This window comes from Diachasma alloeum, unplaced genomic scaffold (genome assembly GCF_001412515.2).
Source record: "Diachasma alloeum isolate Michigan unplaced genomic scaffold, Dall2.0 Dall_scaffold_00891, whole genome shotgun sequence".
Lineage (NCBI taxonomy): Eukaryota > Metazoa > Arthropoda > Insecta > Hymenoptera > Braconidae > Diachasma > Diachasma alloeum.
Window position 1 is genome coordinate 143370 of NW_021681012.1, and position 13236 is coordinate 156605.

The 13236-nt window shown below is 35.2% G+C and overlaps 1 protein-coding gene across 1 annotated transcript; it reads right to left on the reverse strand.

Moving 5' to 3' along the window:
- Positions 1-4456: 4456 nt before the first annotated feature.
- On the reverse strand, positions 4457-13195 carry LOC107045218 (odorant receptor Or1). Its single transcript, XM_015267404.2, has 6 exons — positions 12785-13195; positions 10000-10319; positions 5945-6023; positions 5669-5873; positions 5464-5619; positions 4457-4560 (listed from the first exon to the last, which is right to left on the reverse strand). The coding sequence occupies exons 1-6, from the start codon at positions 13177-13179 to the stop codon at positions 4510-4512; spliced, it is 1206 nt and encodes a 401-aa protein (XP_015122890.1). The 5' UTR covers positions 13180-13195; the 3' UTR covers positions 4457-4509.
- Between the last annotated feature and the right edge of the window lie 41 nt (positions 13196-13236).

Here is a 13236-nt window from a genome sequence, read left to right on the forward strand (position 1 = left end):
ACACGATAACCATTCGGTTCATATCCCATCAGTATTCCTTTCCACGATTTTTCATCGAATTTACCTTTACTGATTTTATCATGCACATAAACAGTGGAACCGAATATTCTCAAATATTTAATCTGTGGCTTCTTATTATGCCACATTTCAAATGGTGTTTTGTTTTCTTTTATAGCTTTCGTGGGTGTTCTATTTATCAAATACGTGGCTGTAAGAACAGCATCACTCCAAAAAATCTTTTCTAAACAAGCACCAGATATAAGTGTCCGAGCCTTCTCCGTTATTGTCCGATTCATCCTCTCGGCTACGCCATTTAATTGCGGAGTTCTCGGTACCGTTAAGTGAAAACTAATTCCTCTCTCCCGACAAAAATTTTTCATATCATTTGACAAATATTCTCTCCCATTATCGGAGTATAAATTTACTATTTTCAAATTGAAATGAGCTTCGCTTTTAGTAACAAAGTCTCGAAAAACCAAAAATAAATCTGATTTTTGTGTCATCAAATATGTAACACAATAATGCGTGTACTGATCAATAAATGTCGCGAAATAGTTTTTATTGTCAACTGTCGGAGGAGTAATCGGCCCACAAATATCTGTATGTACAATGAATAACGGTCTGTCTATATGAGACTTATCTTTAGCCTTATTGAATGGCAACCGCGCTTGTTTTCCTTTAATGCAAGGCTCACACAAATCATCATTTGGTGTGATTTGTTTAATCAACTCTATGTCATCAATCATTTCTTTGTTTTTCAATTCTAAAAATTTATTTCTACCAATATGTCCCAAGCGTTGATGCCAAACTTCATAATTAATTTTATTATTAGATGCTTGATTAGCTAACTTTACCCTTTGAGAGATAACCGCAAACTCGAGAGCGGTCAATCCATTGACGGATTGACTTTCCATGATCACTTGATCATCTTTTAAAATTCCTACCTTTTCTGGTCCAAAAATTACCGTAAATCCAGCCTTACGCATTTTCGGAACAGAGAGTAGATTGTGGGGTAAATCAGGCGAGTACAGGACATCCTTAAGTTCTCCCTGGAAACCTTTGTTGCTTGTCACCCGCAGCGTACCCCTTTTTGTTGCCGTGATGAAAACACCCTTCTTTGCAACAGTAATTTGTGTTGGGATCTCCAGGTCTTCAAAATCTGTCACCAGGTCTAAACGATTTATGATGTGGTCTGTGGCCCCAGAGTCGAGGAGAAAAACAATTTTTTTTTGTGTTTCCTCAAATGCCACATGTTCAAGAGCCATAAAAGCGAAACTCGATTTGAAGACGTTTGAAGCCGAGGGCTGCTCGACCTGCATTATTTGTGCAGTGTTTTTATTTTGCCTGTTTTTAGTGTATTCTTGTTGTCTTTTGTGATGAATACAATCTTTAATTTGATGCCCTGGCCTTCCACAATGATAACACTTGATTCCAATCGATTTATTTTGTCCTTTGAATTTATTCGGTCTTTTGGGTTTTTGTCGAAAATGCTTTTGATTTTTCTTATCACTTTCATTTCTGACACTTGCATTTTGGGCTTGAGCTTGAAGAATTTTACTACTGGTATCTCGACTTTCATTTGTTAATTTTACTTCTTGATCCAGCAGTCGTGTTTTAACAAATTCCAAGCTCAATGCATCCTCTGATAAAGTCTCTATTGCCGTAACTACACCATCGTATGCATTTGGCATTGTCAATAACAAATGTGCGATCTTGTCCATCTCTTCTAATTTAGCACCGGCTGTGATTAATTCACTAATCAAGTCATCAAAATTCACAAAATGTTTCAACAGGGTTGTCTCGCCCTCCAGTTTCAGTGCAAGTAACTTCTTTCTCAGTGCAAGTTGAGTCGCAAGGCTTTTCCTCAAATATAATTTGTCCAATTTTTCAAAAATGTCTCTTGCCTTGGTTTCATTTGTGACAAAACCCAAAAATGAATCACTTAAATAATTAACAATCACACTTGTGGCAGTACTGTCCAATTTCTTCCACTCTGCAGTTACATAATTAGGAACTGGTTCACTAATCACTTTTATTACACCGAGTTCAGTGAGTAAAGCATAAATCCTGAATCTCCAAACATTATATTTTTCACCATCGAACAACTTAATGTTTCTCCTATCGCTTTTCAACGACGTAGACATTTTAATTCACTTTTTAATAACTCAAAATAAGAAAAACTTGACCATAATAGAAAGAAATTAACTACTATAAAACGCGGAGTATCCTGGGCCCATAACATATTGGATTATGTGTAGGAATACTCAATAAAAACACATTAGTTTTATTCTTCAAAGTAAAACTCTTTAATGATCGCACGCAGAAGGTATATCTTTCTCCAACGAAGTCTCTAGGACGACTAACTAAAAGTCATGAGAGTTTTCACTCTCTGGACCCATTTGACAAAAGGCCCTTGTTTCAATTTTCTTCAGCCTCTCCTTTGTGACTCACCATGAGGACTGTTTTTCTTCACGTCTCTATTTTCTAAGAAAAGCCATAAATGTCACCCTGAGTGTTTGGGTGGAAAAGAGAAAATGTTTAACTAAACTAAGAAATTAATTTTTGTATTCAGGCATGAATTCCAACACGTATTTTTTTCATATCATATAAGGACATCCTCTATCATAAAAAAAATATTTCGATCGAATATCGAGCGGCCCTAGAGTGAAAGAAAAATGAAAACGCAAAAAATTCTCGAAAAACCGGTCTAGGAGCTTCTTGATGGCTCTGAAGTATTTTTTATCTTGAAGTACGAGAAAAAACGAAAATTTTCTTTTTTTATTTATCAGAATCGGATGCTACATTCAGAAGTGATGATTTTTGGAAAATTTCAAGTTTCGTAATGATTATCTCAGAAATAAAAAGTGGCAGGGCAATGAAATTTTGCATGATCACTGGCTATATGTAGTAGTTGAAAATGCACCTACTCAATGATTTTTCCCAGACAAAAAAAAATCCGGTGTGGCTGAGTTGACATGGAATGTCCCATTAGTAAATTCAATAGTGTAAATTTGTTTATATTATCAACTGGTTGTATATGTAGTTAAATAAAATTATTTGGATCTTATCACTTTAGATGCACCACGAAAAATCCAAAACTTGAATTCAAAAGATTACAAAACTTCCATTCGAAAGCACAATTATCTTCCAAATACATGAAAAATTCACCCACCGGATGCATTGATCGAACTTGTCCTCTCTTGTCTGACAGATTTTCGATTTTAACAATCTCATGAGTTCGATGAAATTATTGCGTTTGATCATTACGTTGAATGCCTTGTAGCCCAGAGAAACTGCTGAAGTGCTCAGAAAGAGCGTTTGAACAAGATCCGCTAGTCCTTTTCGTGACACTGAAGCTTCAATTACTTGAGAGATAATTAATATGAAAGTCAACCCAACAGTGCAAAATGAATAACTGCGATACAAGATTTTCTTGGGTTATGATGTCCAGCTGAGCGGTCACCAAACACCGCACAAAGCAAACGCATGAAGATGAAGGGACAGTGCTTTGACTGTCAGTGCCGATGGATAAACTGTTATGTACAATAGAACGTTCAGGTACAAGTGAAAATACTTTGTGGCGAGAAAGATCTGGGAAGTGTTCGAAAATTGCTGCGACACTGCAGAAATGGTGGGGGAAGACGGCTGACAATTTTATTTTTTTCCGTCCGTTGAAAATGCTATACTGTCATTATAATAATAGTCATATGAAAAGTTTATGATGCAAAAAAAAAATGTAGTCTTTTGCGTGGTACTGACTTTTGTCAACTCTACTCTGATAATTATTTATTCATTTTCCCAGGAAGAAGGCAATTGTCTTTCCTGCGTCGTGAGGTATATTTTCTTACAATGAAAAGACTACAACCCTTTAGCGATTCGTGAATGATAAATGTTCCGCTGCAAGAAAACCACGCTATTTTTATTTATTCATCGGATCGATTTTATGGGTTTCCTTCAGGAGTTTCTACGGGTTTTTCTATTGATAGTGTTACGTAAAAGGGCAAACCGTTTCCTCCCTCTCAACCACCTTCATATACGATCGTCTCTTTCTTTCCCGTTATTCTTTTATTTTGTCTTCTAGTCCGCGGACGCGTCAATCCTTTTTGTATTTCTTTTTATAATTTATTTCGCCCTAAAATTCTTTTCATAAACATTTATTCTCCTCGAATATCTTGTATTTTACAATATGTATTCATCCTTCAGACTAAATAATATTCTCGGGCAGCAGTAGCTGCTAATATCTTCAGTGATGGGTTTTACCTTTGTCGGGAGGAATCAACAGTGGACCTTTCATAGAAGTTTTATATAAATTTATTCAAGGAATGTGAGTAGGCTATTGAATTTTAACATTTTCGGGGATTTTTTATCATTAAAAAATAGTTAATGATCACTATTGATGGAACTTATGGAAGTACATGACTACCATTTCACTACTACTACGTCATTCCAAGGTAGTTCTTCGCCCAAGTCCTTCATGTCTTCTTGATCTTCCGAACGATATGCAACATGTTACGATGACTGCATCAGGAGATTCAATCCACTGTAGGTCAACTTCATAATCTAGAAATAAAAGAATGGAATAAAATGGATCTTTCTAAATTTTTAATCACTTCTGTTCAAACGGCATTTTTGTCTTTTTCTCTCTACTCTCCAGTTGATGACGATCAAAACTGATCCATTTTACCCCACTCTCCCCTGCAGTTTGAACAATCAAAAGGAATTCAATGTCAGAAGTTGTGGTAGTATCTCGCGTCAAGTACGTGTTCACCGCAGTTTCACGTACGAGACTTGACCGCTCTACTACATAAGTATATTACCCCGAAAAAATATAAATATTATGATCATCCAAAAACCCACATTTCTTAAATCTAAACATAAAATGGGCTTTGTCAAATTTTTAACCTCTTCTGATCAAATGGCATTATGAAGCTGATAAAAAATCATAGAATTTCTCTCTATCGATTCCAGCTCATTGACGATTCAAACCGATCCATTTTATCCCATTCTATCCTGTGACCTAAATAATGAAGAGAAATTCAGTGTCAGGAAATGCGGTAGCGTCTCGCGTTTGGTACGCGTTCACCGACGTTGCGCATACGAGACTCGATTGCTCCCCTACATAAGCAAAATGACCCAGAAAAAATATAAATATCATAATCATCCAAAAACACACATTTTTAGATTTAAAAAATGTGAGACAAAATGGATTTGTTCAAATTTTTAACCTCCTCTGATCAAATGACATTTCGAAACTGATAAAAAAATTATAGAATTTCTCTCTATCGATTCCAACTCATTGACGATTAAAACCGATCCATTTTACCCCATTTTACCCTGTGACCTAAATAATAAAGAGGAATTCAATGTCGGAAGATTCGTTAGCGTCACGCGTCAAGTACGCGTTCACCGCATTTACGGTAGACCCAGCAAAAATATAAATATCACAATCATTCATCAACTTACATTTTTGAAGGAATCAATAGAAAGAACGAACAGCCTAGTGCAGGAGAATTCTATGTGATTCTGCACTCTATGCAGCATTATTGAAAAGTCCCTCAATGTTGCAAGATCGAACGAATACCACTCCGAATTATACAGCGACTCGCTCACATTAGCGCTCTACAACAACGACACTGCACAACCCTTCTAAATAATTGAAAGCCCTCACCTCTAAGATAACCTCATTGCCGAACCAACAGTAGCTGAACGTCTGTATGATGACAGTGCCGCAATAGAATATCGTAAAGACATACGCAGGATCACTGAAACTCATGTTAACTAATCTATACACACTCAAGCATACTATGAAGCAACTTATCGAGTACTGAACGAATATCACGTAAAAAATAATCTCGTTAAATGATTTTGCAAATCTGGAAATTAGGTGATTATCAAACTTTTTGATAGGCTGCTGAATATTTGAAAATCTTGGTGAATACTCAACTGCAATAGCAACTCGTAATGCTCCATGGACTTGATTATCAATTTCCTTTCTATTGCGGATTTGGTGGGGCCATAACTAACTGAAAGAATTCCCAAATCCTCATGATTAAAAAATATTTGATAGAAAATTTTATTAGTTGGAAAATGTCCAATAGAAACTACTTTATAAAAAAAATCCCTTGAATTTCATCTTTCCATATATTTCCTATAGGAAATCCTCGACATAAATGCTCTTTTTTCATTGAAAAACTCAAACAAAAAACTTAACCCAGAGAAATGATTTATTTGAATCAGGCCCGGTTGCACCAGCCCCTGTTAGGCGAATTTGACCGCCTATTAGACTAACAGACTGTTAAAATTTATCTGTCCAGTAAATTTATTGGGTTCCACCAAATATTTTACTGGTCCAGTGTCTCCCCAGTAAACCACCCAGTAAATTTGAGGATATATTTAAGTACTTGTTACAGTTTGATACGGATCACATTATACATTCAGACATTTTCAATGATTAAATTTTTCAATCAAATTACGTGTGAAAATTAAAAAAAAAATCATGGTTACTCAGCTTTATTTCAATTACATTTTATAAATAATTATGATTCTTTCAAACATTCCCTTCTTGCAACTAAATAATTAAATTTGTTTAAACTTTCGGAAACCTTATTTTGAGGCATGAAATCGATTGATGGTGAAATTCTGAATGTTAATAAATTTGTTAGGATTTCCAAAAAAATCGTTGCAGGGTGGAATACTCATATTTTGAATAAATTTTTCATGAAAAATGATCGTAATCTTCAAAAATCGTATCTTTTGAATTATGTTATAGATTTTTCTCCAGACGTAGACTTTCTGATTTTATCTCAGATCCTTATGCAATAAATTTGAAAAAATTCATGGATATCGAGCTTCATTCAAATTCCATTTTGTAAAGAATTTTTTTATTGTTTACATTTCCTTCTCATAAATAAGTAATTGAAATTGTTTAAACTTTTGGGAACCTTATTTTTTGTGCCTGAAAATGATTTCTAGTAAAATTCTGAAAATTTATAAATTTGCTACGATTTCGAAAGAGTATATTTTGTAACGAGTGCAAAAAAGTGTTTTTTGGCGAGTGGCAGGTTTATATCACGAGCCGAAGGTGAGTGATATAATCCCACTAGCTAAAAAACATTTTTTCACCAGTTACGAACAATATTTTTCATCACAATGTGGCGGAAATTGGACTTTTAGGCACGCGGAGCGTGCCGAAAAGTTCACTGTTCGTCACAGCGTGATGAAAAAAGTATTTTCAGGCCGGAAAATTGATTTTTTATAAATGAATGAATTATATTGTATAATAATTATTATCCATAAAAAATGGTCGTAGGCAACCCAGGGTAAAGTGAAACGCCGGGCAAAATGAAACGATAGCAAAAACCGAATGTATAGCGGAATTCAGATGATTTTTTTTTTCGTATCAACTAGGAGGAGGAGAGGGGTAAAATGCGTTATCCGGGTTATCCAGTTTACCAGAGTCCAAAGCTCTTATTTCACAAGGGTCGAACAGACGGGTAGAATCAAATAGTTATATGGGTCAAACGTTAGAGTCGCCTGAAAAGATCACATGGGCCATACAGGAGGGTGAAGGAAGAAAATCTTTCCCGTTTGGACCTTCTAATTGTTTCACTATTTGACGGGATCTATAACCGTTTTGTTACACTGTTTCGTGTGAAAAATTTATGAAATAATTAACAAATTCATATTTTTATCGTTTTCTATAAATCCTTCAGAAACAATCAATTTTCCACCTTAAAAATAATTTATTCGTAATCGTAACGGATTTGCCTCCATTTCGAATTTTTGCACGGAGAGAAATTCTCTAAAAAAATTCTAGTGCTGGCACTGGAAAAAATGCTCAAAGTGACGGCCAGGGAAAAATTCCACCACTGCAAATTTTATTTGGTAACACGTGACTTTTTTCCGTATTTATATGACATTTTCACCCTCTTCCTCCCCCCCCCCTCCGCCACTAAATAATGAACTCAGAAATCCTAGGACCCTCCCTCTGAATGTCTTTCGGAATAAATGAACAGCCCCGCACTGGTTTAAATCCTGATTTTCCACCATTTTTTCACTAAAAAATCCAAACGGCCATTAAATTGAGAAAAAAATACGCTTCCGAATCGAATCGAATTTCCTGGGAATTCCTTGCAGTTTTTAATGATTTTCAAATTTATCGTGAGGGTGGAGCTACTTCAATAGACAAACTTGATGATTGAAAATCTCAGAATCTATAGTTTTCAAAATTTTTCAGAAGATCTGTAGAATAACAATTACGAGGTACTTTTTCGAAATTCGACTTCTAAATAACCAATTTCATTCTTTTCCGAATAAAAAATTGCAATATTCAAGCAAAACAGCCCGGAGAATGAATACTTCTAAATTGTTTCCTCAAATCCAAAATACTATAATTATTTTCAGGATTATTTTCCTGGCTATTTTGCAGGAATATTGATTTTTTCAATTAAAAAATTCACGGAATTGACTATTTAGGAGTTGAATTTGAAACAAGTACCTCGTAAGTGTTGTTCTACACATATTTGAAAAAATTTTGAGAAAAAAAAACCCTCGTAACTCTGAAATTGAGTACACTGGACTATTTTTTTATATTTCAAGCGCCTGGGGGGCAAACATACAATAAACAATCTTTTTTTGCACTCCTTTATTTTTTCAAGATATATAATCGATCTTCAATGTACGATAAATCTCACTGCAATATTCCGTGACTTAAAACTCATAGTAACCTCTCCTTAAATGAAAAACAGTTTGTGGTCCATTTTAATTACACGGTCCCTTTTACCCCTCTATCCCCATTACCAAAAAAAATAACGAAAGGTCGAACAGTGTTGAGAAACAGTGGAAGAAATCAGATGGCTGTAACTTTCTCAGGGTCTTATGGCAGAAACAAGTAGAGTGATCTCTGCCCCTTTCTCTCCTATTCGACTCTTCTGATTACTGTACTTGTCTCTCCCACTTGACCTTTAAGAACTTTCGATCCTCCTGATCACTCTCTCATTTGACCCTCAAAACTATTTGACCCTTAAGAATGAAATTCGCTACCGTTTCACTTTCCTCCACGTTTCATTCTACGCCTCGTTTTACTTTGCCGGGTCGTTTCATTTCGCCCCACTCTCCCCTAATTTTCAAATATTGCGATTTTCTAATTATTTTATCAATTCTGTTCCAAAAGCAGACTTTCCATTTTTTTTCAGATTTTTAAAATGTTTCCTAAAGGTTTAAAATGAAAAATCAAACTCAAACCTTTCAAAGTTTAAAAAATGAAATCATTGTAAACTAATTGAGGATTACTTAACAGACATTTACCGGGGGGATAAATCTCTGTTAAGTAGACTCTCGATAAACCTCCAGTAACATCCGAATAATATTTATCAAAGATTTACCAGAGGTTTACTGGCTGGTAATTTTAACAGGAGGTGGTGCAACCGGGCCTCAAATGATTTTTTTTTCTAATTGAATAAAAAAATTTATTCGAAGTTTTGTTTATATTAAATAAATATTTCTTTACTATTAATAAATCTTTATTTGATCCAACAAAAATCATTATTTATATCAGATGAATAGTTATATATATGTTTGTTTAATATAATTAAATCCTTTTTCTTGAAATAAGTAAAAAATTTCAAATGAAGATTTTTATTTGATTAAAACAAAACATTTTTCTGGGCGTACAAAAATTTGGGCCGAGGATAGAAAATAGAAAGAATAGAATTGAAAAATAATAGAAATAGAAGAAATAATAGAAAAATAGAAAAAAATTGAATTATATAGAAAAAATCTCAATAGAATAAGTTGTATAGCAAAATCGAATCCTATTGACGTTTCTTATAGAATATTTTCCACTGAACATTGCTATCGAAAAAAAAAGCTCAGATAAGCTGCGGAATTTTTCAAGGTTTTAATTGATATTTTTAATAACTAGTTGAAATTGAGGAAAATTTTTCCTTCTATAGTCATTCCTACCCTCATCTATCCTGGATATCTCTCCTCGCGTCGCACCTCCAAAGTTATAATTTTGAAATTGTATATCTGGTGCAGCCATTTTGGAATTCCTGTACTGAAGAATCTGGAGGTGCCCACACAGAGTTATCATAACGCCAATAATAAATGTATCGTAGAAAACGTGGAATGTTCCTGCGTATGTGAAAGCTATCAGTTGAGAGCAGTATATCATCCAATATCTGTATCCCTCAGTGAAATTTGATGGAAGCCATATTTTAATAGGCAATGTACGTTCCGGAATATTGCCGAAGATTGATGATATGATCATGTTGACAATAGTGAATTCGAGAACTGTGCATAGTAAAATTGTCGAATTCCTGGAACATCGTGATTTTGAAAAATTATAAACCTTTCATAGATCGGCATCAATCATTAATTTAGTAATATTATGAAAAGTTACAACTTACAATAATTAAGATTTACTTATCTTCATTGAAATTTGAAAAATAATATAATTATTGGGAATTTCAATTTATCAATTATTGGTTGATAAATCATTCGAAATTTGAATATTTAAATTGATGGTTAATTTAATAATCCAAAAATTGGTAATATTAACAACTTATTCACAATTTAACAATTTAACTTTAATTAAAATTAGGATTGTGCCGATATCTGAAACATTTTATGTAGAAATAAAAACATCAAGTACGAAAAAATGTACGATTTCTATTGAACTTTCTGTTAGTTTTTGGTTGATTCTATGGAATAATCGCGCAGCCATCTATACGTTTTGTTTATAGAATTGTGCAGTCGAAAATATTCAGTTGAGATATTTGCTATAGAAATTCCTCGCCTCAAATTTTCTTAGTTTTTGCTTCCGAATGGAAGCATTGTATTCGTCAAATCTGAAATTCCCATTTTTGTGTGACAATAACTAATTTTGATCTCAGGATTTCGAATATGCTGTTTTTCGATGGTGTCCGTATGTAATATGTATGTATGCATGTGTGCATGTATGTGAGCTTTTTTTCAAATTTAGTTTTTCGACGATCATTCAAAAAATAAGCGTTGAAATCTTTTCAATTATGGCTTAAAATATTCGTTTGTATGTTATATATCACGTACAAAAATGTTCATAGCCGTGGCCATGGTCTCTTGGCTGCTTGCCATGGCCTTTGCCATGGAGTTGCCACGGCGCTGCTGAGGGACATTGCCATGGCATTGCCATGAAAAAAAAAAAAACTTATAATCAAATAATCAAGTAAGGGAGTTTGACCCTCTTGACCCTCGTAACCTTGTTGTACCTTGTGACTCTTATGGCCCTTATGACCTTGAAGGTCTCAGGGGGCCCAGGGGCATACAGGTCACAAAGGTCAAAGGCCATGGCAAGCGGCCAAAAGATCATGGCCGTGGCCATGAACATTTTTGTACGTGTTAATTATCACGGTCGAGTTCGAAGATAGTAGTGATTACATCATTTGCTTTGTAATTATAGCCTTAAAAAGCATTTAATCGAGGTTTAATCATTGTTGACTCGGGATTTAATCGGAGTTTAGCCAGTGTTTAGTCGGAGTTTAGTCGGGTATTAGTCGGAGGTTAAGCAGGGTTTAACCAAGGTTTCGTCAAGGTTGTACCCAGCGCGGGGGGTACTTATAATTATAGTAGGTGCTAGGTTTGAAGGGATAAATACCACCAATGGTTTATCAGCATTTAAATATGAGAATTCATTACTTGATTATAATTACTGTGTCATCTGACTGATTACAAAGAGTTTACGATTTTTGTACGTGTCGAAGTCCAATTCAGTTCTGATGTGTGCAGTCTCAATCGTCTCTTAAGGGGAAACGGAACCCCTTTGTGTATATGAATTTTTAGAATTGTGTTTTCTCCCACAATTATTAATTTTTATCTATGAAACTACTTTATTGACTCGATCATTGCATTGTTGAGTCAATGAAGTAGTTTGATAAATAACAAATAATAATTGCAGGAGAAAACACAATTCTAAAAGTTCATATTGGCGCAGGGGTTCCGTTTCCCCTTAACCCTCGATCACTCGCTCCAATGAGCGAGTGATCGAGCGACGACGAGGTGCTTTTGTTTTTTTATATTTTAGCGTGTTTCTCAATGCTTAAAAATTCTGAAAAAATTAGAGTTCCTAGGTCAATCCTTTTATTGAACGCTGGCATTGTCCATTTTTTCTCGGGGAATCAATTTAATTAAAAAAAGAAGAAACGTCGAACGGACAGACAAGTGGCGCCGTGCCGCCCGGTGCGAGTGAGTCCCGTCGATCCCTCGAACGACAGTGTTGCTACATTTATTGCAACACTTGGAATATGCGCATAGCGGTAAGCGCCAAGATGGCAACAGCGCACTCGGTTTAACGCAGCGACGCTGCGCTAACCGTGCGGTGGATGAAGGCTGGTGGCGAGCGCGAGTGATCGAGGGTTAAATAATACTGTTATGGAATGCTTGAAATGAATGAATAACCCCTTCCCTCCGCCAGAAGTGTGAATCACGTGACAATTGAATGATGTATTGATTACGAGGAGTCAGTCTTTTGTCTAGGTAATAGATGAATCAATAGAAATAGATGAATCAATTTCTCTCTCTTACTGTCATTAAAATAAATCCACCCCTTTAATGAACTAAAACTCTCTCATTTACTACAATACATTGATTGTTTATAATTTATCGCTTGATCAGCATAATCCAGTTACGCTGGCAAGTGTCACACTGACAATGCTGTATGTCCACATATTCAACAATAACGCAATTGACCAAATCTGGGGGATAACTAATGGAATTTTCAGTAGAAATTCAATAGAATTTTCCTTACCTGACGCGAAGATGATATTTCCTCCTGAATGCTTCCTCCTCACAACTCAATACATGACACTGATTGGACCTCGGCAAGGCCAACAATTTGATAATATCCTGCCGTTTTATTACTACGTTGAAGGCTTTATAGGAGAGATTGCATCCCGCTGCAAGAATATAAAGTGTTTCAACTAAATCGTTGATTCTTCCCATCGACGTGAAAGCATCAACAGACTGCAATACACAGTTTGAACATATTATCCCAACAATTAGGAATGAGTAACTTTTATATAACATTCTCTTCCACAGTGATGTCCACTCGGCAGGTGGCCATATACCACATGCTTTAAAAACGGATATATGCAAAAAGAGAGGGTCTGCTTCCATTACCGATAGATAGATAGACTTCAACATCAAGAGATGTCTTCGTTTTGCTCAAGTTCGCTACACTGGATGGCTTGACGTGTCCCC

Coding starts and splice junctions, on each gene's coding strand:
- LOC107045218 (XM_015267404.2), bottom strand. CDS start 13,179: ATGTTGAAGTCTATCTATCTATCGGTAATGGAAGCAGACCCTCTCTTT. Junction 10,320..12,784: donor AAATATCATCTTCGCGTCAG/GTAAGGAAAATT, acceptor ACGATGTTCCAG/GAATTCGACAATTTTACTAT. Junction 5,874..5,944: donor CATTACGAGTTGCTATTGCA/GTTGAGTATTCA, acceptor CCTAATTTCCAG/ATTTGCAAAATCATTTAACG.